General features: G+C 35.8%; 1 protein-coding gene across 2 annotated transcripts in view; it reads left to right on the top strand.

The window, feature by feature from the left end:
* PTPRD (protein tyrosine phosphatase receptor type D) overlaps positions 1-25,793 on the top strand; it is a 384,170-nt gene that overhangs the window by 257,948 nt on the left and 100,429 nt on the right. For both annotated transcript variants that reach the window (XM_074812018.1, XM_074812017.1), the window contains 10 exons: positions 1,244-1,377; positions 2,664-2,808; positions 6,196-6,501; positions 7,468-7,661; positions 9,575-9,601; positions 11,677-11,794; positions 16,786-17,373; positions 17,798-17,898; positions 18,776-19,035; positions 24,375-24,465. In XM_074812018.1, the coding sequence (XP_074668119.1) occupies positions 1,244-1,377; positions 2,664-2,808; positions 6,196-6,501; positions 7,468-7,661; positions 9,575-9,601; positions 11,677-11,794; positions 16,786-17,373; positions 17,798-17,898; positions 18,776-19,035; positions 24,375-24,465 (1,964 nt within the window). The remainder of the gene's footprint in view (positions 1-1,243; positions 1,378-2,663; positions 2,809-6,195; positions 6,502-7,467; positions 7,662-9,574; positions 9,602-11,676; positions 11,795-16,785; positions 17,374-17,797; positions 17,899-18,775; positions 19,036-24,374; positions 24,466-25,793) is intronic.

Here is a 25,793-nt window from a genome sequence, read left to right as displayed (position 1 = left end):
GTTATCTGTCTGCTTTAAGGTTAGATATCAAACCTGCACCAGCATACATGAGGGCAGTGTTATCCTCAGAGTGACATTCTGTAGAAGCTTGGGGAAGATAAGAATTACAATCACAACTTATTTTTACTGTTTGCTTCATGATGTTTTTAAGTCTTTTACTGTACAGAAGAAACATCTGTCTAAAATTCTACCCTGAAAAATTATTTTGAAATTATCATTATTGTCACATTCTACTTGTCACACCTGTTCTCAGTATGTGCTAAGTGCATCGCATTTTTTTCTTAAAAAATAAGAACGTGCCATATTCAATTCTTGAAAAGCTAGAAATTCTGTGGAAGACTGTTTCATGCCTTAACAACAGCACTATTAATTGAAAGTAATGTTTTAGAACTTGGGTGCCAAAATGATTGTATACATTCCAATGACAAGGTTATGTTTTGCCGTCTTTTCACAGTCAAGCTTATTATTTGCCATGTATTTGCAGAAGTAAATGAGGGTAACATTTAGTCTGGATAATTTCTATGACCTTTACATAAGACATAACAGGAATGTTCTTGACTACTGGAATCTAAGTTGCATTTTTAGTTCTTGCAATTAGAAATTGTTGTTACTAGAAATTCAGCTATATTGGTAAAAAATGCCAGTCATTAAAAGGGTAGAAATATGTCAGCTAATAAGAACATTGTTGAAGATCTCTTTGGTAGGTTATAACTTCTTCAGGTTACAAAAGCATTCAATATTTAGGTGTCTTCTTAAAGAGCAGGATGTGTTTAGTATCATTTATGAGCTGAGCAAACCATTTGCAGATTACAAAATGCATGTAATGGTTTTAACACTTTTTCTTGACTAGTCCAGCCAGTCTTAAGGGACACTAGCATTTCCCTATATACATACAAATATATACATGTGTATATTCACCATTTCACATGTAGGTTATTAGATTGCTGATATTCATCACCAGGCTTCTGTTCAATTGCATTTCAGTTCTGTGTGTATTACTTACACTGCGAAGCATTTATCTGAAATCCTTGATAATTAGTAATGTGTGAATTAAAAATATCATTACTCTTTTTTCTGAGCTTAGATTAATTTATTTCATAATACAGTTAATCAATTTAAGTTCAGTAAGTTCAGTAAAAGTAATATTGAGTGAAATATTCAGATTATAGTTTAAAAGGTTTGAAAGATAAGTGTTGAACTAGCCAAATAAACAATTGGCAACACTGCTCAACTTTTTCTTTAGTGCCTGGTCAGCCATTGAACTTCAAAGCAGAACCTGAGTCTGAAACCAGCATATTACTGTCCTGGACACCTCCACGCTCTGATACCATCTCCAGCTATGAACTGGTTTACAAAGATGGGGAGCATGGGGAGGAGGTAAGTGAAAAGACTATATATCTTTTAAATACTCTTTAATGAATCAGACATAAAATACTGCAATGGTTTAGAATTAATGGATTAGTAACTTTCTTCAGTATAAACACCTAGATGTTTAACAGTTTGTTAAACACAGCAGTCAGGCTAGTGATAGACGGAGAGTGTGTAAACAGCAGAAAATGATGTCGACGGTTACCAGTCAGTGGAACTTTGCTATTGTTCACGAGTCATCCACAGAAGTCATATACAGTTTCACACACTGATCATGTCTCCCCAAGCCTGTTCCTCTACAAAGCCTTGGGAGCAAAAGTGTTTGGGGGCATGTTATGGACTCATTGAGATATTTTGCACTTATATTTGGACTTTGAAGTCTATTTTCAGCCTTAGAGAATTTTTGTTTCTTTTTCCCACCATGAAAGAGTTCTCAAGCTTCTCTAATCTTTCAATAATATTTGAGAAGAAAATACAGGGTTTTTTTCTAAAGCTAAAAACGTATGGACTCTTTCTGCACCATTATTTCTTAAAGAATTTTCAGTTTGAGAGCCTCTGTGATGTTTGTACTATATACTTTAAAATTAACTCTTTTTCTGTTATGGAAAACTTGTGATATTACCAGGTGTCACAAAAGAAAGAAGCCAGCAGTCTCAGAAGGCAGCAGGAGAGTGTCAGCCTCATTGATTCCTCCTGCATCATCAACTCATTGCTGATGCTTCAACTGAGTTTATGTTTATGGCAGCTTCACACATATACTGTGAATGCTTAAGCTTATTTGGTGGAAGGGGGCCAGATCCGTATTTCACCTCCAAACAGGATGCAGGCCCCTGCTTAATAAGATACCCTTTGGAAGAATTTGCTTCTTAATATTTTGAACACAAATTTAACTATGAGGTTAAAACCAGGGTTACTCACATTATAAAACCCTGTAGTTTACTGTCATAAGAGGTAATGGTAGGTAGGGCTTTTTTCATGTGTTGTTGTCTGAAAAGCCTTTTATACTTTGTACACAGCTGTTACTTCCTCAAACAGTCAAACAATATTTCTGCCTCTGAGTTTCACCCATTAAGCTGTTCACTTTAAAAAATATTGTTCCTTAATACATGTTTGTCAAAAGCAATGTATTCATTTTTGTTTTGGTTTACTTTGGGTTTGTTCCGATTTATTTTCCTGAATTTAAATTTTCCTTAATGGGGTTATCTTCAGTATAAAAGCATTTCTTCTTCAGACAACATATAGAATTCAGAGTCTCTGAATATTAATCACGATATCCTCTTATTACCTACCTTTAGCAACGGGTTTCCACTGAACCTACTACATCTTATCGCCTGCAAGGCTTAAGGCCAAACAGCTTGTACTTATTCCGTCTAGCTGCACGTTCTCCGCAAGGCCTTGGTGCTTCAACAGCAGAAATCTCAGCAAGAACCATGCAGTCAAGTAGGTGTCCTTCCTTGCTAACTTTGTTCCTTTGTCTCGTATTTCTCGAAGAGATTAATCTCAGTAGCCCAGAGAGGCAGCAACAGAGAAAAAGGCAAAATAATAAAAATACAACATTCACGCTGCTTAATACAGCAAAAGAATGCTTAAAATGTGTATTTTTGTAGGTGTGTTGTGATCAACTTAATATATGAGTGGCTTTTACGTAGTTTCAGAAAAAAAATGTAAACCAGTGTCTCAGAAGACAATATTATGCTGACATAATAATATTTTATTTTATATTAGGATAAAATGTTAATCATGCAATAGATGTACATTAATAACATTCCTCCAGCTGTAAAATTCCACCTGCCCAGTCTGCAGATTTCTTGTAATACTAGCTTGTTTCTGCAGCATCTCCCCGAAGTACAAAAATTTGTAAAGTGGGTCAGGTTGAATATTTCAGACTGTACCAAAAATTTCCGCATAACTGTTCTTCTGTAGTAGCTAATAATTCTGATTTTAAGTTAATTTTTTTTTAATCTTGCCTTTTTATGACGTTCGCTCATTTTTTACACCAGTAGAAAAATTGTTTTCTCACTGGATGCCTCTGGAAACAATGCCATGAAATTCATCATATTTGGGTGCAAATAAGATGCAAAAATTTTCCAGGGATTTATATATACATTTTAAAATATTTAAATTAACACTTAATGAAAACAATCAGATGTTCAGAGATGGTGTGCAGAAATGCTACTCTTGCCCGATAAGTTATACTTTCGTGACAGTTACATTGCATTACACTGTGTCATTTAAAAACTTAGTGTGATTCTATTTGTATTTGTTTTAAATTAAATGGCCTTTTCTTAAAGTAATATTATTAAAAACAGAAAATTCAGATTCTCGATTGACATGAGGCTTTTTAATTTGCAGTTATGACAGATGTGATTACACCATCATTATTTGTTAGTGTTATATCTTAATGGTAATTAGTGTGACTGGAGATACAGTGCTTGCAGACTTTTAACCAAAGCTAAATGTGTTTCTGAAGCATTTCTAAGGCATTTGGAAGAAGCATAAAAGATTATTATATAACACATTATTATATTTTAGAAATAGTGGCAAGACACGTTTTAAATTTAGTAATCTAGAATCAATAATTTGATGAAGAAAAAGGTATTTATTCTGGGAGTCATTTCAGCTATTTAACATGCTTATTCTCTTATATTGGGTGAAGATTGCTTAGTCTGTGCATACAAAATAAACAACTAGGGGCCAAGGTTGCATGTTCCGTATATAAGCACATTGCCATTTATCCCTTCTTGAATATAAGAATATGTTATGCTTTTTTCAGCTTCATATCTTCAGATAGTAGGAAAATCCAGTTGACTTCAGTGGTCAGACCCTGTTTTTTTGCTGAAATGATTGCAAAATCTTTTATACAAAAATTGTGTATTTTAAGAAAAAATTACATGCATTAATAAAACTAGTAACACAAGTAGCCTACAGATTATCCTTAGTTGCATAAGTGCAATATTTTGCATTTTCAGAGTATAATGGATTAAAAATTAATAAAATTCTATGTGTTTATTAACAATATTCACCAGAATACACTACTGCCTTTCATCTTGGTTTCAGAGAAACATGCTACAGGGATTTATTTCTTTACATATAAGGTCCTTAAGGGACATTTTACTTGTATTTTACTTCCTGCACAAGTTGATGGTAGAAGGGGACGAACATGTTTTGAGTGCTTGATTACTGAATTAGCCTAAAAAAACTCAAACAAATGTGATAATTCTCATCTGTCCCCCCATCCACCTCTAATTAGTTGAAATGCTGGGATATTCCCTCCTGTTTTCCCTTCAGAGGAGAAGCATACCATAATGAGTAAAAAAGCCATTGATCCCTGTAGAAGGGCTGTAGGGAACCAAAAGATACATGTGTAAATGCAATAAGTCACAGCAGGGTCATAAGACTTCTCTGTTCCTTTAATTTTGTTTGTTGTGCCTAGTGTAAATACCAGAAATCCATTTGTTTCTTTTTTTCCTTAAGAAATGGGAAGAAAGTAGAAGGAAAAAAAAATAAAACCACAACAAACAAAAAGCCACTGTAAAGATCTTGCACCCAAAATTTATGTTTTCCTTACAAAAGAGAAGACAGAAATGGATGGACACCATGTCCACTACTTGTGCCAGTGAATTTGATCTATGGCCCCTTTTTTGGTGCCCTGAATGATCTCAGTAGGCTTAGTCAAAGTGCATTTAAGTGCATAAATGCATACCTAACTTTCAGTTACTTGAATTGCCTCACTGAAAGCAATGGAATGACATACATGCTTAAATGCTCTGGAGCCTGGAAAAGGTAAATATGTTAACAGACTCCTTTGAGTACAAATGAGTCAAGGTGAGCACTTTTGCTCTGGAAGATTGGTGCTGGTGACAAGAGACAAAACAAAGCCAGAATCTCTCACCATTCTGATGTGCTGAGCTTGTGAACACTTTCTTTATAAAATGCATACCTGTTTTCTTGACACTGTGTTTGGGGGTAGATTTTTTTTTTCCTATAGAATTACCTACATTACTGGTAGGATTTAATTCTTTGCTAGCAAAGGTGTCTCCAAGAGGAGTTAAAAAAATAAAACTGACAGCTGATCTAGGGTAAGTACAAGTTACAGTCAGAATCAACAAGCCTGTCACTTTTTCCTGGTAGGTAAATCTTTGACTAAGACTTTCTTCATCTGCGATTGACTGCATGCTCCTAGTATGTTGGCTACAATAAATGTTCCAGCAAATGCTTTCCATTTAAACCTAATTTACGGTTGACTTGTGCCAGGCAGACTCAGTTATAAAAAAAACTTGAAAAAATAATATGTGTATGAGAGTGGGGAGGCTACAAAAATGGCAATTCATGGAGCAATTTCTAGCAATTATTGCAAGTTTTTAGGAGTTCTTTAAAAACAGAATTTTTCTCAAAGGAAGTAAACGCACTTAAGGGGATATGTTCAAATTTGCAAGTAAATACATGTCATGTGTCATTTAAAATATTACAGCTTGCACTAATTGCGATGATTATAAAGCTAGATCAGTAGTCATAGAAGTGTCACGTTTTTGTTTTATTTCAAGAAGAATTTTAATTACAGGTAGGTAATATTATTTTGAGGTTTCATTTTCATGTATTTCCCCTACATCCTTTTTCACCATTTAGTTGGTCTATTCATTTTCAGTTTCCTCATGTTAATAAGCCAAGGTGCATATCTGATGTTTTGCTTTTTTAAGTTTCTACTTTTTTTGTTTTATTATTTTCATTTGGTTGTCTTTTATTTATTTTTATTTTTTCTTTTGTTCATTTTTTCAATCACTCCTATCCTTTCACTCAAATCCTCCTTTAACCCACTACTGAAATTAGAGCCATCAGCTCCTCCTCAAGACATTAGTTGCACAAGCCCCAGCTCCACTAGCATTTTGGTAAGTTGGAAACCTCCACCGGTGGAAAAACAGAATGGCATTATCACTGAATACTCCATCAAGTACATTGGGATTGATGGAGAAGATGTCAAGCCCCATGAAATTTTGGGAATTTCCTCGGACAGTACCCAATACCTTTTGGAACAGCTGGAAAAATGGACTGAATACCGGATCTCTGTGACTGCCCACACTGATGTTGGACCTGGCCCAGAGAGCTTAGCAGTATTGATTCGGACAGATGAAGATGGTATGTTGCCTCCACTACATCAGTTTGCGCCTCTATGACTCTCTGTTGATCTGCTGTCTTTTGTATAGGCTAACAATATATTTTCTGCTCCTGATTTTTCCCAAAACACAGATATTATCACCCTTTGAGTTTTTTAATCAAAGACTTGTCTTTTCCACACCATTTTTATATTTGGTATTTTTCTTTTTTTTAACAGAAAGTACCTTTTTGTGAGTGACATGAATCTGCTGCCCCTTTGAACCCATACGTATCCTTCTTGCTCCTCCTTTAACATAAAAATAACTCTCAGAGGAAAATCTTTCTGCCTTTTCCTTGATTTTACAGTCATTGTTATTTTTAAACACTTATGTCTGTGAACCTTTTTTCAGGTTTTGTTTTTGTTGTTTGGGGTTTTTTTTAACTGCTTTCTTGTACCATGCTGTGCTTTTTGATTTGGGTTTTTTTGGGTTGGGTTTTTTTTGAGTTTTTGATATTGGAAAACTGATGCTCCACACATTTTCTTTTCTTCCATGCTTGAAAGTGACAGAAGACAGCCCTATTATCAGCCTCCTTTTTATACTACAAAAAAAAACCAAACCAAAACAAAGACATTAGGAAACAAAAACAAGGGAAACTTTTTTTGAAATCTTTTGTGTTTTTATTATTATTATTATTATTATTATTTCAATGATTAAAAAATCTCTTTGTACTATAATGCTTTGAATCTCAAAGCATCTTCCTTGGCTTTTGTACATTTTTACATGTTTTTCTATTTCTCTAATACTCTTTTTTCTTCCATTTTTTGCATCAGTCATGTTTTTTGATCTTTTCACTGACAGGTAGAGCAGATTGATTGAGCATTTTAATTTGTTGAACAATTTGTATTCTTCAAAGAAAACATAGTGAGTCTGCTCTTTTAAAAAAAAGCGAAAGACATGGGTGGGACAGATGCCTGTAATTCTCTTCTGTCCAATGATGTTGTTCCAGTTCCTAGTGGTCCTCCTCGCAAAGTCGAGGTAGAGGCTGTCAACTCTACTGCTGTTAAAGTGTCATGGCGCTCACCTGTACCCAATAAGCAGCATGGTCAGATCCGAGGATATCAGGTCCACTACGTGAGGATGGAAAATGGAGAGACAAAGGGTCAGCCCATGCTGAAGGACATCATGCTGGCTGATGCACAGGTAATTAGGGCATTTTATCTTCTCTTCTAGGTTACAGTGAAAACATTTCATGTACCAGAGAGCTATCCAGAACTGCCTTTTTTTTTTCTTTCTATATTTCAGCCTACCAGCTAACATTTTTTATCTCTATTTTAACAACTTTTTTTTCACAATGCTTATGCTTAAAGGTTCTTGGGCCAAACCCAGGCACCCTTTTCTGTATAGGTGTGCCAATAAATACTAAGCTGTGTCATTCTGCTGTCTCCCTTAAACCTAGAGACTTCACCCTATACCTATGCCCTGAAGTTTTAATGCATCAGGGAGTTCTGAGCAAGGTCACAGTCAATGTAGCAAGCTGTGCACTGCCTGATCCACCCACCTGATGTTTCTTCAGTGGAGAACCCCGAATCATTAAAAGCCTGTGTTGGCCCATTATTACAGTGTTTCTGTCATTGGCATGTATGCACCTCACCACACGTTTTACAGGAAATTACTTTATTAGTGCAACTTTAGAAATAACCAAGGTATTTATGCTTCTTATTGTTCATATCATTAACTGTGCAAATAAAATGAGCTTACTTACATTGCAAAATTTCCTGTCTGTTTTATAAATTATGTGACATGATAAAAACAAAAGCCTGATCACATCAAGTTTAAAAAGCTTCTAAAACCAAGATTTTACTGATTGGGATACACTAGTGTTCTGTAAAACTGAAGATTCCCAAAGTTCCTGGTACTGGAGGAATCATCCTACATTGAAACTACTATCAAGTGCACACCTCTCATGCTAGCTCTCTATTTATGGCTGGAATGACTGGAAACAATAAGAATTTACCAACCTAACAGACAGTAAAGGGTTAAATTTGCCTCTTAAGCATTTTATGTGAACAAATAAATGGGTTTGGCTTCTTCTGTTTCTTCTTCCGGTCTTAGTTGTAAATTTCAGCTCTTCAGATATCTTTTTTGAGAACAGGTCTCCTACACCGGAATTTTGCTGATGACCCTGTTCTCAAAGTATTGTCTCTATTCCTGGAGGTTTTTGCTACAGTTTTACCTGCTAGTCTGGCTATCTGTCCATATGTACTTACCTATTTTGCAAAACATGGTGTTCTTACAGCTTAAATTCAGTGGAGAGAAAGATGGAAACAGATGGGGAGGTTGGAAGGGAGAGGGAAAAGGGAGAGGAGATGCTTTTGCACTTTGGTTCTCTTTTTACTTGCACAGATTTTCACTTTCAACCTCTGAGTGGTAGTATTTTAAAATAGTTTTAAACACTAAATCAGAAACAGGAGACTAGAAGAGATACTGGAACATAAATATCATAAAAGAAAAAATTATATTTCTTTTTTTGCCAAGTTTGGCTTTGACCTGCCTGTTTGTGATCGGTTCACTCTGCATAGTCACCGCCTTTCTCCTCCCGCCACTCCTTCCTGCCTGTTATACTTCTATGACACATGTGATCAGGGCTTGTGCAGGTATGAAGACCTTGATGGTAAAATATCAGTATGGTTAGGTTTCAAGATTAAAAAATCCTGTCATCAATTTAAAGAAGGCATTGATTTCATTTAGTAAAGTCAAGCATATAGACTAGTAACATGATTAAATAAAGCAGGTAGCCTTTAATTCTGCCTTGGTAGCTTTTCCTAATTTCCTAATCCACTATAAAATGTTACTACATAGTACAAGAGGATTCACCACTCCCTTCTTCTTTCAAGGAAATAGAAGTGGCTTTTTTTAGGGAGAGCAGAAATGGAATTAAAAATGCCTGGCCTGATTTAATTAACCAAGTTCTGCATGATTCTGCACAATTAATTCAACTTGTCCAGACATCTTTCATATTTATTTTACTGTTAAGAAGAAAACATTACCTCAACCAGGCAACAAATCTCTTCATTCCTTTTTTTTTCCTTCCAACATTCTTTACTCTCAATCAGTGGGAATATGATGATACTACTGAACATGTGAGTAGGTTTTGACTGGCCAGAAAAATAGTGTGTGTTGGGTTTGGGATTTTCTTTTTGCTTGTTTGCTTGTAGACTCCTTTTATTTTTTTGAGGTTGTTTTTTTTTTTCTTCCTCATTTGCACAAATGCATGCTCCTAACATCAAAAGTTTTTCCCTTATGGCAATTTTTTCTGTTGTTTTTGTTGGGTTTTTTTTGTTTGTTTTTTTTTTGTTTTTTTTTACTTTTTGCAGGAAGAGTGGAGGTTACTGTGTCTGGCTTGTTCTGGGGTTTAGCATGATGCCAATATGTACAGAACTGTTTTGTGTTTTCTTTTTTATGACTGTCACTGACTTTGCTTCACAATTTCCACTTTACAAGAACATGTTAGAAAAATAAAACAAAAGTTGTTCGGAGTTGCGTAGCAGTAGTCAGATTTTTCTGTATTCATTTTAAGGTTAATGTTTTTTGTGTAGCTGAAAGTTGAAGTCAGTTGTGCTTTCTTTCTGGTAATTTGATAAGTGTATTTTGCATGCTATCAGGAAAGACAAATGCCCTGCAGTGTTTATGCCTAAGTAATAGTGTTTGCTGTATCCAAATCACAATTTTAAATTACAACATTACATGCAATCATATCTCTTACACCATGAAGTACTGTTTGTTTTAGATGAGGCCAGTATCTTCACCACTGTTTCAAAAGATGGCAATTTTTTTTTTCCCTTTTTTCAATTTTATTCTGTAATATCAGGTGCAGTTTCCTTGTGAAAGATGAGAAGTCTGTCTTACTGATTTTGGCCTTTAGGGTCAATTCAATTCTGAGACAGAGTCTCGGGGGTGTTTTTATTTTATTTGAGCTATTTTGCATACTCATTCTGATAATTAGCGTGTTATTTCTGTATTGCTAATAACTGACTGTAAATACAATGCTAAAATCTAATCACATCTGTACTAAGCTCATACCCACTATCTTGAAAAGTCCATTTACTGTGGATAGTCTGACCCATAATTTTTATATTAACTTTTATGGTTGTTGCATCTGAGGGGTGTGTGATTGCACATTTGCTATTTTTTCTGCATAAATACACCATCTCTCTGGCAGCAGTGACTTTGTAGTGTAAATCCATTCAGGCATATGAAAATGCAAAGGAGTTGTCCAGTAGTTACAGACTGGAAGCTGATAAGTTGTGAACTTTGGGCCAGTCAGTTGCCTCCAAATACTGTCCTTTCATATTTGCATATAAAACTTACCTATGTCATGAGTGTCAAGGCTTAAATTTCTCTGGCTACCCTTTTAGCATAACATAAGTTTAGTTTGGTTTAGGTGGCTGGCTCTTACACCATCTTCTGCGTGTGTATACATGTATGTGCACGCACATCTGTAAAAAGGTTCCCCTTGCTTTGACACTTACAGTTTGATCTTACTCACATTCACTTGTACTGGATGAAAAGCTACTTGTTTTGTAGCTGCTGTCATTTGTTTGAGGGCCATCAGATTTATTTTTTCACCAGATTTTTAATGGTGTTTTAGGTAGTTTGTTTAAACCTGAAGAACGTGTTGTTTCTGAAGTCCTTAGAGATATTTAGATGCACAATCCAACCAGTGACACAGGCTGAAATGAAAATGTTATGAAAGTAACAAGGCTTTCTTGTTCAGCTAAATCTTCATTACTTACAAAGTATGGATACAAGTGCAGCACTCTTCTTACTAGGCATTTTATAACTATATCACTGATGTCCTGTAAATATCTACATGTTCACATATTTCACAATATCAATAGTATTACTCAGGCAAGGTGTTTCAGAAGGCTTTATTCACTGTTCGTACCACTAAGCCTTTGGCCTTGTGCCTTAAACTACCTAAGGCATGCTATTTAGAGGTGTGCTGTCTTCTATTGCTTAAGTGAGTGAAACATCTTACATTATGAACTGTTTTACACAGAACAGTCTGTTGGTGCTCTCAAATGCTTGCTATCACTGCCAGTAGCACAAAAGCATGCACACCATATGTAATATACAGGGGGTGTCTAAAGGATTCTGTGCTCTCCTGGAAAACAATCTATTTTTAATAAATTGTTCTTATTTTATTTCATCTTAGGAAATGATAATTTCTGGTCTTCAGCCTGAAACTACATACTCCTTCACTGTGACAGCCTATACAACAAAAGGTGATGGAGCACGCAGCAAGCCCAAACTTGTATCTACTACTGGTGCAGGTAATACTCATATACCCATTAATGTCTGAATAAATACTTTGACTTTACCTGCTAGTGTTTTGCTCCTACTATTTTGAAGTCAGCTGTTGTGTTGAAAGTGTTTATAGAGCATACAGTTTTCTTTTTCAGTATTTGGCCCTTCATTATTTAGATAGAACCAGTATCCTCCTTTGTCTCTTTCTCAGTTCAGGGTGCAGCCAAAATCTAATACTTAACTTCATACTTCCTAGTAGTTCTTCCATTCTGATTGGTGTCTTCTTAGAGAGGAAAAAATAGAAGTTCAGAGCTGAGAAGGATATTTGAAAAACTTGTGAAGGCCTTTCCTGATCTTTGTGAGAGCAGCAATGCTGCTACCTGTCAGTAAGAACATTGAAAGAACCTATCTGTATGACAGTCACAACTTATCTCAGAAAAATGTGATTATTATAGCAGAGAATTATAAAATGGAACGAAAGTCCAGCCTGTGAAACCCATATTGCTTCAGTGGCAATTTGAGGCATAAACTGGGGCAAAATATAGCATGCTGCTGTGTTCAGTCTACATGTGATTGCAGGTGGTACTAGATGGTGGGTATCTGACTGCATGACCAATTCAACTGGTTTTTAAATTTAAATGGTTCACTGTGGTACAGCTTAACCAAGTGATGCCACCACAGCCCTAGTGTGCTGTTCACTTACAGGTGTTCACAGCCTGTAGGTGTTCATTTTCTGGGTTCTTTAGTGTAGCCATTAAGGATATTTCATTACAATCACATGAAAACCTTTGTAGCACTGTTACAAGCTCTCTTATTAACAATGTATTGTTTATGCTAATATATAAGGTCCAAAAGGCATATGTACTTGCATTTATACTGATTGACTGAATTTTTAAAACAATCACTGAAAGTAAAGCACATCTTGTACTAAAATCAGAAACATCTATATCCTTGTCTCAGCAGCTTCCTTGGAAAAATATTGGTGGCTAGACATGTCATATTGTTTCATTTCAGATTTTAGGGTACCATCTAGTCATTACTCTTGACTGACGCTGAAACTTACCCTCCAACTTATCTTTCCTGAATTCTCATGGTCTCAGAAAAAAAAAAGATATATACTTCCCGCTTGCATTTGAAATTGATTTAAGAAAAAAGACAGTTGATCCATTATTCTTTTTAAAGTTCGGTTCCCAGTTCAAATAAACACAACTATATAGATTATGATTTGGTAAGTTTCTACATATAAACACAGGCTATGCAAACCTGCTTGCAAAACTTAAAGCTTCTGTGCATTTAGTCCTTATTGACTATTCATGTTTCACTCTTCCAAGATGCTTCTACTTTAGAAAGTCAAACAAATCCTATGTCCCATAAAACCCTGAGTGACTGAAGAGCGATTGAGAATCAGAGTCATGCCTGTAAATGATACATACTACACTGTTCTTGCTGTTTGCTTCACCCTGTGAACAAGTAATGTTTGTTCCTGGTCTCTAGGAGAACAGCTAGTTACCATTTTGCTCCTTCCTACATTCCAGGTTGTATGAACACCTCTTCACTTGCTGTTACAGCTTTCTGTGGTTGAGCTCTGTTTGTAAGGAAAATTCATATGCAGGTTTTTGAAAAAGGAGACAATAAATACAGTCATTACCAAGAGTTTCCAGCTCACTGTCTTTCTATGAGAATAGAATGAAGAAATGATGCATTAATACCAGGGGCTTATAGGTCTGAAATACACCCGCTTATTCTCTGAGAGTTTTCATTTGATTTTTTCCTAAAAGGGTGCTATTCAAATACTACAATAAAGCAAATGAAGGGTCTGACTTTCTAGTCTAATTTTTAAAGGTTTAAGTCACATGCAGCTGTATTAGAATGAGTGAGATTATATCCATAAGAGATATGAAAGGGGAATAAATGTCTAAATGTTTACTGGAGAAGCTAACTATTCATAAGTTATTCAAATGATAAGTTAACTATTCATCTGTGTCCGGTTAGTGATATAAAAACATCATTTACATTTTTAGACAGGAAACATTCACTAAATGTAACTGAGCCTGAAGTACGGTAACTTCAGTTATTAGTGAACTCACTGAATGCAGTTAATATTTTCACTCCACAGTGTTTCTGTCATATTCAGTTTCCTTTTCTAGGTTTTGAAATCAGATGGAAGAAGAAATGTTACTGAACATTTCCAAGTCAAAGTGTTTGAAAATTTTAAATTACTTGGGGCAGGAGTTACAAATTATGTGATTAACAAGACTTTGATAAAAATTAAGACTTACTAGTCAGTGATATCATACAATTTTTATGGATAATTTAATCAGACCTTTAATTTCTGTAGTAGTTGAAGAATCGCATAGCATGACAGCTTGTCCATTATTTTGAATTTACGCTCCATGCTGGACAGCACTCTTGAAATACAGATTTCATCTAAGAGGAGAAAATGTGCATTAAAACAGTGGTGTACTGTATAACACCTAACAGAAGCAAATTACTTTGAGTGATTTGGCAAAGGCAGCTTGCTTGAGCTTCTACTAGTAATGGCATGCCATTACAACTCTTTGGTGTAATGACTGCTGCAAACCAATGTGTGAGGAACATCTTGTTGTGTAGTAACAGAGGTGGATTTCACTAGATCAGAGAATATTTTTTTTCATAGGCAATTTCGCTTCATTTGGGCTCATGGCAAATTCAGGTATTATTATCAGAAGTTTCTAGATAGAGCTATTCCATGATGCTACTTTATATAGGATGGCACAGAATCGTACCATTTGTCCCACAAGACTGTAATATTCATAAGTGGTCACACTGAAAGAAATGTTAACTGAAAGCTATCTGGAAATAAAAAGAGAGAAAAACATTTTCTATCAATATTTGTGTGTTAACAAAAAGGAAATTCATACACTTCGCAAAACCAGATAGGCTCCATATTAAAAAAAAAAAAAAAAAAAAAAAAGTGACCATTTTTATTCATTTTAATCACCATTTTAATCACAAGGTATTTTATTAATTCCCCTGTTCTGATCAAAAGCAAGTAGTAATTTCTTTCTTTCTCTGTAGTTAGCACAAAGGTTAAAAAAGTTCTAACTGTGAGGTCTGCCACAAGGAAAAAAAGCAATTTATCACAAAAATAATTTAGTGACACCTTCCAGCAGTCTCTCCTCTAGAAAGCTGAAGGAGTTATTATTCTATTTGTGTGGACTCTTCTCTTTCATATGCCCCATTGGCTTCAGTAATAGTTATAATGTAGAGAAAAATATGGCCTGCAAAAGGCCTTCACAGCCTTTTCTTTGTTCCATAAAGGCTTGTAACAATCAATGAGGAAGTCAGAGATATTCTTTATGCAGCAGAAAGTCAGAGAAGAGATATTCTTTATGCAGAAGAAAGTGTAGGAAAAAACTTACAAAATTCCTGGGAATAATACTTGTAGGTGAACTAGACATTTAAAAAGAAGGATATTTGGAAAATTTATATAAAAACTAGCTATAATTCTTACACAATTAGAAGCAGTGTCATGACTTACGACAGATATAATGAGGAAGGAGCATATTAAATGCAGAATTTTCGTCAAGCCATGCCATTCCTCCTTCTTATTCCTAATTCATTATGGAATGATAGTCAGAACTTCTGACAATAAGAATCTGATTTGCTGGGTGCCTGAGAACTGAAGATAAGTAATAAAATCCATTGAAGTGTTTAAATTCAGGAACCAGAGCTCACAGTGCAGCAGTTACATTCATGTGGGAAAGCTTTGAATGCGGATGGAGCTAATTAGTCTTCATGGAAGACTATGTTATCATGGCATTACTACTCCCAAAACTATTCTAGTCTCATGACCTGTCAGGCATTGATACACAATGAACATGAAATTTCTAAATACTTATGGCTATGCTTCATTATCAAATAAGTCATTGTAATAGAAACAGACTATTTGGAATAGAAATATTAATGAAAATGTAAATTAAATATATATGTATATAAATGAATATGAATAAATTAATAAATAAAAATAAATATATAAATTAATTAGACACAGTAAATGAGAGAATTGATATCAGGGCTCCAAAAATGTACACAATATAAATTTCATGATGGGATTTCTCCCTCGATTAGGGCTGATTCAGTCCTGTAGACTGAATGTCCTCACCACACTTATCACAGCTTCACAGCACTCACCACACCGTCACAACTTCTCTGAATGACAAATCATCAGTTTGGACCAATAGGTCCCAATTAAGGATTTCAGTGTATCTGGTGTGCAGTTTAAGAAGAGCTTCCAATTTAGTCTTCTTTGGAAGAAATCCAGTTCACATGCTCAAAGACTATGCTGGAAACAAAATCATATGTGATAAGGCAGGACAAGCAAGAAATTAAATTCCAAACTGTGCTACCACTCCAAGTTGAAACAGCCCATGTTGGAGGTGATTTGTGTATGCAAGGTGGAATGATAGCGTTCTACCATACATAGTAATGGTTGTTGATGACAAGGTTGGTCTGACTTCCCTCTACCACATTTTACCTATCAGTGGCAAAAGTTACGTTAGACACATCTAGAAACTTGCAATTTCTCCATTATTACTACTAGTACTACTACTGTTACTATTATCATTAATTATTTTTCCATTTACAGGAATAGCAGAAATATGCCTTGGATTAAATTAATGAATACTTTTGACAATACTCTTTTTTTGCAAGCAAGGATTTGTAAGTGAGACAGAACCATTCATAAGATGTCTGTTGGAAGATTTATTTCTTGACTTGTGTTCCTAAGTCCTGTGCCTCTGAATGTTCTCTGTATTTAGAAATAATAGTAAGGGAAGAAGACAACAAACAGTAAATGGCTTTCCTATCGTAGTTCATTGTACCATATGACTCAATTATTTCTTCCATAAGAGAGTAATTTATGGAACTAAGAGTGAGGGAAGAGAAAATTTATCCCTATTCCTGCTAAAACTAGCCTCAAGAATTGTACATGCAATTCTGTTTGTATTTATCATCTTTAAATAACATTGTGCTACAGTTCCAGGCAAACCTCGGCTTGTGATTAGCCACACACAGATGAACACGGCTCTAATTCAGTGGCACCCTCCCGTGGACACTTTTGGCCCGCTGCAGGGTTATCGCCTGAAGTTTGGTCGCAAAGATGTGGATACATTTACAACCATGGAGTTCTCAGAGAAGGAAGATCACTTCACAGCCACAGATATTCACAAAGGAGCTTCTTACGTCTTCAGGCTCTCAGCTAGAAATAAAGTGGGCTTTGGGGAGGAGATGGTTAAAGAGATTTCTGTTCCTGAAGAGGTACCCAGTGGATTTCCCCAAAATCTCCACTCGGAAAGTTCTACTTCTACATCAGTTCAATTAACTTGGCAGCTGCCACTCTTGGCAGAGAGAAATGGCATTATCACCAAATATACCATCTTGTACAGAGATATCAATGTTGCTTACCAGCCAGTTGAACTCCCTGTTGTTCCTGCTGATACCACTATGACACTTTCTGGCTTAAAACCAGATACCACATATGATGTAAAAGTACGTGCCCACACAAGCAAAGGGCCTGGTCCATATAGTCCAAGTGTCCAGTTCAGGACACTACCCGTGGATCAAGGTAGGATTTGTCTGCTTATGGCGTTGACCTTTAAAGGAGTATCGGTCTTTGGATATCAGTGTTTTTGCAGCTATAAATAAAACTGACCAGCCCATTCATAAAAATAGGTTCATCAAACACAAAAGGTAAAGTATATAAATCTTAATATGTTTTGGATGCCTTAGAATTCAGTTGTCCCTTGCCAAGCAAGTTCTGGCTAACGTCTTCACAATTTTTTCAGGTAAGGAAAATGTACCTGTTGGGTTGTCAGTAAGAGTGAGAATGAGTTAAAATGTGATACTTAAATATGAGCAAACAGGTAGGAGAATTAAATCCTTGTTGGTTTTTGACCTAAATGAAAACTAATACTCCCAGGTAGCAGTGGAAATATGGCAAGATCTAAGCTCCAAGATGTTGTTTATAGACATTGTTTCTTTTTTTCCAGCAGTGTTTGCAAAAAATTTTCATGTTAAAGCAGTAATGAAGACTTCTGTTTTGCTCTCCTGGGAAATTCCAGAAAATTACAATTCAGCCTTGCCTTTCAAAGTAAGTTACTTTCCATTTGTACGAGAGAAAATACAGAAACTAGAGGATGTCATTCACCTGGTTAAGTAGCTTACTAAACATGTGGATTTTTTTGGTATTGCTGTATTTAAGAATGCAAACTAATCAGCAACATTGACCCAAGCTGCTCAATTCAGTCATTTGGCAATATGAGCTTTCCAGTATTTCCAGGTCAAGCTCATACTGGTTATTATGCATGGTATGAACACCTTGCTAATTGGTAGTTCATTGCTACAATATCTTAGAGGAAACAGTGAAAGTAAAGAATAGTTTTCTTCTTTTTTTTAGTCATTCTGCAGTGACTGTAACTGACTACCGTTTTGGTTTTTGTCTCCTCACATGTGAAACAACACATTTTTGCATATAGCTCTTACTGCACTAACTACATTAGCCAGATAAAGAGACTCAATGCAACCTGCAGTCTGGCTGGCATTTTTTATGCATCATTCTTCATCGCTTGTGTCATCTCAGGCAGTGTCAAGTGAAGAGCAGTATTTTATGAATTAAATGTTGCAAAACCCTTTCTAAATAAGGAGTGTGAGTGAAAAAGTCAAGCTATCTTTAACAACAAGTGTGCTTTGATATGAATGCTGGGTTCAAGCAAAACTACTAAAGTTGAATAAGTGAAATTGGATTTTGGGAGTGCTTACACTGCTTTAGATTAATGTAATTCTTTTTTTTTTTCCCCGAAAGCGAGAAGTTTAATTGCAGTAGTGAATTCATTACTATCTTACAGCCTAGAATGGCCAGAAACTTTCATTTTAAATTTATATCTGAGTTTGTTCCTGAATTCAGTGTGACAATATCAGTTGCCTCCTCTTAGTAACCAAAACGACCTTCGATTTATATATTAACTTAGATCCTTTATGATGATGGGAAAATGGTGGTAGAGGTTGATGGACGTGCTACTCAAAAGCTGATCACTAACTTGAAGCCAGAGACATCATATTCATTTGTGCTGACAAACAGAGGGAATAGTGCCGGGGGTCTTCAGCACAGAGTGACAGCAAAGACTGCACCCGACGTGCTACGCACCAAGCCAGTTTTCATTGGAAAGACCAACTTAGACGGCATGATAACTGTGGAACTTCCAGAAGTACCTTCAAATGAGAATATCAAGTGAGTGACATACCATTGTTTTTATCTCCAGAAAGATGATTATTCTTACTGTTAATAAAATCTAGAGCTGTAGTGATGGAACAGGTTGGTACAGAGAGTACAGCACTCTGCATTAGAGTTTGGACTAATATTGGACTAATATTTGACAGCACTAAACTGTCAGGTGCTGTTGACTCCCTCAAGGGACAAGAGGCCTTGCAGAGGGATCTAGATAGATTGGACCGTTGTGCAGTTATCAATGGCATGAAATTTAACAAGAACAAATGCCAAATTCTGTTGTTAAGGTACTTGAATGTGTCCAGAGGACCGACAAAGCTGGTGAAAGGGTTGAAAGGCATGTGCTATGAGAAGCAGCTAAGGTTTGTCTAGTTTGGAGAAAAGGAGGCTGAGAGGCAACCTCATTGCTCTCTGCAGCTTCTTGAGGAGGGGAAGTGAAGAGGGAGGTGCTGATCTCTTCTCGCTGGGATCCAGTGATAAGACTAATGAGGATGGTTCCAAGCTGCATCAGGGGAGGTTCAGACTGGATATTAGGAAGTATTTCTTTATAGAGAGGGTGGTCAAATGCTGGAACGGGCTTCCTGAAGAGGTGATCAATGCCCCAAGCCTGTCAGCATTTAAGAAGCATTTGGACGATGTCGTTAATAGCATGCTTTAACTTTCAGTCAACCCTGAAGTGGTCAGGCAGTTGGACTAGACAATTGTTGTAGGTCCCTTTCAACTGGAACTATTCTATAAGTTTGTCACTTAGCCAAGCATGTAAACCTGAGTAAAATCTAGATCGATATATATGGAGGATTGTCCTTCAGTTTGTAGCTGTTTCTCAGACTACAGTGTTTCATCACTGATTTCCATAGCAAAGAGGGATTAAGAAAGCCAGTTGTGTTTTGAACAATGCATTGTCTCAAGAAGAATGGATAACCCATCAATGGATAGATGCCCTGCTGCAGCACCTTGAAGTACTCAGACTCAGTTATTCCAGAGTTATGTGGAGTTTTGTTTTTTGGAGAATTCTTACTGCACTTGTATTAATTCAGATTAGTTAATTCTGAAGTTTTTTATTAAAAGAAAAATCTCAGGTCCTCTTCACTGATTCCAGAAAGAAAACAGAAGATTTTGCAAAAAAAAAAAAAAAAAAAAAAAAGGCAGAGATTTTACTAGAGGTCACTTAGATTTTGGGGGAAAGATGCTATGGAGAAACAGGACTAAAGAGCTGACAGCACATGGTCAGCAGGGATTAGAAAGGTTAGACAATAAAGGATTTCCAAGAGAACGTGAAGCATGGTACAATCAATAAGTGTTATTGCTCTGCTTATAGTGATTCTTGTTGGTCTATAAGGTTCCCATGTGTAATGTAAAGGAAATGGGGGAGAAAATGAGCAAGTCATTAAATATTGTTGGGGATTCAACTTGTCCTCTCCTTGGTGAGTTTTTACTGACAGCTTTGTAGAAAGCTGCTCCCCTTTTTCATTGCTGACTGAGGATTTTGAGGCAGGTGAGGTCAAGAAAAAAATGAATTTGAGACATTAAAAGGATGAAAAACTGAAAAATGTAGCCATTATCATTAGGTTGAGTAAGATGCGGTCAGTAACAATGCAGCTAAGGAAGACTGAAGATGGAATGAGTCAAAAAAGATTTATGAGGCAGAGCATTCACACAGAGAAAGAAGTGCAGGGTAGCTGGTCAAACAATAGCAGAAGATAGCAATGGATAAAGAGCTGATGCCCTTCCTTTCATGTAGTGTAAATAAATGAAAGAGGCTAAGTGACATCAGGAAAGGTACATCAAACCTATGGGGTCCAACTGCCAATTTTGCAACTAATGTTCCTCCTCCTATATCTATTTTCTAAGAACATGTGATCGGACTTGAGATAGAAAAAAAAAACAAAACAAAACAAAAAAAAGATTGACAACCCTTGGAAGTAGGTATACCAAAGCAGCTACATACTGAACAGAAAAAGCTTACCTGATGCTAGAAGTAAGATTATTGCATCTATAGTCTTTGTATGGGAAGAACAATTTTGTGTAATAGTTATGTTGACATATTTACAGTTGCTGTTCCTCTGTGGGTACGTTATATGCTACAGAGACAATCATCTATCTTACTATGAAGCACCGAGAATATTTCAATAATACTAATTACACAGAAGGTGAAACACTTAATGGTTTGTTCTAATGAATTATAGGTAAATACTAATGAGATTGAGGGTAATGTTATAAGAGCCTTTGTAATTTATTAAAGATGATAGAAATAATTTTCATTATTTCAATGTTTGATGGTGATACAGTATAGAAATTGGAGCAGAGCTCAACTTATGCTAGGCAAAATGGGTCTCTTTGCTGGCATCATCTCAAGTGAGCAGTTTCTTCATTGTCCCGTAGTATTTTGGGCTAATTCAAAGCAATTTTTATGTGTAAAGGACAGTTCATATTTCTCTGAATCTCTTCTATCTTTGCAAAGTCTTAGGTAAAGCAGAGTTTAATGGAAGATTTTGGCCTTTGTAATACTCAGTAGTTCAAGCAATACCCAAGTAAACCCTCCAGTTCTCACCCTCCCCCCTGTCCTGGTCTCGGCTGGGATAGAGTTAATTTTTCTTCTTAGAAGCTAGAACAGTGCTGTGCTTTGCATTCAGTACAGGATTTGGTATGAGAAGAATGTTGATAATACACTGTTGTTTTCAGTTGTTGGTAAGAAATCAAGGACTTTTCAGCTTCCCGTGTCCTGCCTGTGTGCAGGTATTACAAGCTGGGAGGGAGCACAGCCAGAGCAACAGAACCAAATTGGCCAATAAAATATTCTATATCATATAACATTATGCTCAGTATATAGAGGAGGGTTGGCCGGGAAGGAAGGGCTCTCTCTTGCTTCTGTGATTGTGGTTTGGGGATCTTAACTTCTTCAGGATTACTAACCAGGAATGAGCTGGGCATCGGTCAGCGGGTGGTGAGAAATTGAATTGTGCATTACCCATTTGTGTTTTCTATCATTATTATTATTGTTTTATTTTTATTACAATTTTTAAACGTTTTTTTATCTCCACCTACAAGTTTCCTTACCTTTACCCCTCCAATTCTTTCCCTCATCCCCCAGGTGGGGAAGGGTGAGTGAGCAGTTGTGTGATGTTTGGCTGACAGCTGGGTTAAATCCATGACAACACCAAAAAAAACCCCTCAAAACAAACAAGAAAATAATAAAGCAAATAATAAAACATGTTTTTCAAGAGATGCTGCATTTTCTGAAGTTAGCTAGAGATAACAGAACTTTGTTGCCCTTTACAATTTGCAGGACTGTATATTTATGTGAACAGTTTCATTTTCTGCTTGCTGTTGATGTACTTACACTTTCAGCTTTAAAATACTCTGTATGTGCTGAAAGTCTTAGTGGATAATCAAAGTTATGAGTGGGAGGCATGCATGAAGAAAATGTGAAAGAGTGTGAAAGTAACATTTACATGCTGGATGTTCCCTGATTGAAAAAAAGTATGAACACTCTCTCAGCTTAAAAAGCAAAAAGAAAAAGAAGGGGAAAAAAAGTGTAAGTAAAAGATTGCTGTGCAGCTCATCAAGCAGATGTATCTTTTGATGTCTGAAAGACATATAGGGGCCTATTCTCAATTGCTTTTAGTCTTTATTCTTAGGCATGTGTTATAAGAAAAGATATGTAGGATGTAATTATTGTATACATAGATAAATCAGCATTTACTAGGATTTATTATGCATATAACCAAAGAATTTTTAAAAGACATACTCAGGTTTAAAATCTGGGTTCAACCAGCTTTACTAGTTATGAATAAGAACATCAGTGTAAAACATGATTTATCATATTGTTACTATAAGAATGCATGCTGCAGATGTTAAATTTATATACTGAAATATAGCAAGTGAGCAGCAGTTAAAAATCTGTGGCCACCACTTCTTGTTTCCAGCACCTCTGTTGGAGCTCAACATTTCCACAGAGAAACTTCTCAAATTTCTTAACACAAGAACTTAAAAATATGTGTATTTACTACAGTAGTTAAAAGTGCAAAGTTTTGTTACATTTCTTGAATGGGAAGAAGCTTTAACTAAGAAGAAACCATTAAAATGGACCACCGGTGTGCACTGGTATGGAAGAAAGATAGTTTATAGAGTCAGTTTAGACTAAGATAGTTTTTGATCAGTTGTAATGCAAGTCCTTTTCTGCAGATGCTGTTTTGTTAATTACTTTAAGTTTTTCAACTACATTGCGTGAGTAAAATGAATAGTCAGTGCTGAAAAAGATTGAGTAGGCTGTAAAAAATGGCAGACTGGAAGAGACGAAGATGGTCCATGAGACACTAAAATTATCTTCCATAATGGAGAGACAGAGACACCTTCTTAATAAGCTCTGTTGTTACTGGAAGAGGAGGAGAGCAGCTTCTTTTCCTATCCTCTGAGATGGAGTCTGCTTGACTTTTTGACAAGTATGTTTATCAAGGAGAGGTATATTATACCATCCTGGATGTCCTGCTGTTGTGATTCTACTGTTTTCCTCACACTAATGTGAAATAATGGATCTGCCTGACATGTATCCAGACTTTGTGAAGGAAGCGAGGAAGGTGCCATATCTCTAATTATACTAGAAAGTATAATTTACTAGTGACCATGGGGAGAAGGAGGAAGATATTTTCAGGAAAGTGTTTCTGAGGAAAACTGATATGTGTAATTTTCAAATCCTAGCTGTAAAGAGAGCATATATCAAGCTCTCTTGTCTATGACTGTGAACAGAATACTGAAGTAGGTAAAGCTGATGGTGATTGATACTCAAAAGTAAAGAGCATGTGGGTGGAGTGTATGCTCTGTCTCCTTTATTTTCTGTTTATAATAGTATTGGCATCAACAAACATATTTTGTTAACCTATTTTTCTGATTATATGTGAAAATGAGGGAAGATGGAGTGATAATTGAGGTTTAAATATATGGTAATGTGTTTCAATTTAGGGGTTTGGGATTTTTTTTCTGGTGTGATAGTGGCAGGGGACAAATATCTCATGGCTCTTGTATTTTACATGAAATAATAAACTACAGTCAAACATGTAGGCATTTTGGAACATTGCAATTAAAGTTTCTTACACATATTTATATGTATACATGAAAAGACAGGTAATTAGTACTATTTGTTTATCAAATGTTTTACACTGAACATGGTTTCAAGAGTGTGAATCTTTACAATTATGTTTGGAAGGCTGCAGTGACATAATATGAGAAGGTTTGCTCTCAACATACCACTGTTCTCTTAAGCTCCTCTGAACAGATACCTACTCCATCAATTTATCTACTCCTTTTCCTTCAACTTCACTTTTGTCCAACTGTTTTCTTTACAGAGGTTATTACATAGTTATTGTGCCTTTGAAGAGGTCTCGTGGAAAGTTTATCAAACCATGGGAGAGTCCAGATGAAATGGAACTAGATGAGGTACTGTATGTTTTTGATGTCGTCTTCTCCTTTATTAAAGAAACAATCTTATTAGTGGTATGTGATTAACTCACCAGTTTTAGAAGTTGTGGTTGTTGGGATATTTAAAATTTATATTCAAATTAGCCTGTGGGGACTGAAACAAAAGTGTCTGATCTTTGTTGGCATTAATATTTTATTCTTTTTCTATTGTAAAGCATAATGCAAAAGTGCAGGAGGTGAAATGAGTTGTCACCAAAAGCTTAATCGCCAATGATATGAACTGTAGTAAAGATCTGGTTCATTAGTGGGGTGTTTACAAAGCCTGTAACAAATGCTAAATTGCAATGTGCACTGCAATTTAACATTTGACCTTCTTGTCATGTTTTTACCTGATTCTCACATACTGTAATGTTTCTGGTTAGAAAACTTACACAGTAGTCTCCATTCTACTGCAGCTTGTGCTGAGAAATAAATGAATTAGGAAAGAGCAACATTGTGTCATCATTTGACACTATAAATGACACTATAAATGACCAAAGGGTGGAAAATACCTTCATTTTAGAAATAAGACTAGTAATACTAGAAATCAATTAATTATGTAATTGTTATAACAATAATTCCAAGAAGTACAGTGTCAGCATTCAGTCCTGTCTTTTGTTTTACTGAAAGACAATATAGCTCATGCAAATTGGTCAGCTCATGCAAACTTGTCTTTCTTCCTTCAATCTGTAAATTTGGAATAATACTAATATTTATCATTGTAAAATTCTTTTGAGAGCCCCATATGAAAGCCCCATACAAAAGGCAGATGGTGGTGTTGTTATTGTTGCATCTGGCTAGGATTTTAGATCTCATTCAGATGCTATGGTAATTTGTACATGTAATTCAAAGACCAGAGATCAGTTTCTTTACTCCTGATCACTAGATCTTTTGGCTAGATCCTGTCTATTTTTCCCTTTCTTTTTGGTGGATTCCAGAGTTTTATGTTATGTAGATGCTTCATCATATGCTTCCCCATATACAATCACTGGGAAGTAATGATAATCTGCAAGCAATCACAAGGCTTTTTTTTTTCTCATCCCATTGACAAAATGGATATCAATTTCAATGTTTGCACCAAAATGTAAGGAAAATAAAGATCTTACACCAAACTAACACTGCTGTAGAAAGCTTTCAAAATAGAAACAGGGTCTTTCAGTCTTTAGTCTGTTTTCTGATCAGAAAAGGCAAAGAAGTGTATATACAGCAAGGAGAATCCTTAATCGGAAGATTAAAAACAACTGTTCAAAGGAAGGCATAGTTTTTGTTACTGCTGACTAACTGATTGAAGCCTGTGTTTCCTCTTG

This window comes from Strix aluco, chromosome Z (assembly GCF_031877795.1).
Source record: "Strix aluco isolate bStrAlu1 chromosome Z, bStrAlu1.hap1, whole genome shotgun sequence".
Taxonomy (NCBI): Eukaryota; Metazoa; Chordata; class Aves; order Strigiformes; family Strigidae; genus Strix; species Strix aluco.
This window is presented reverse-complemented; position numbering and strand designations above follow the sequence as displayed.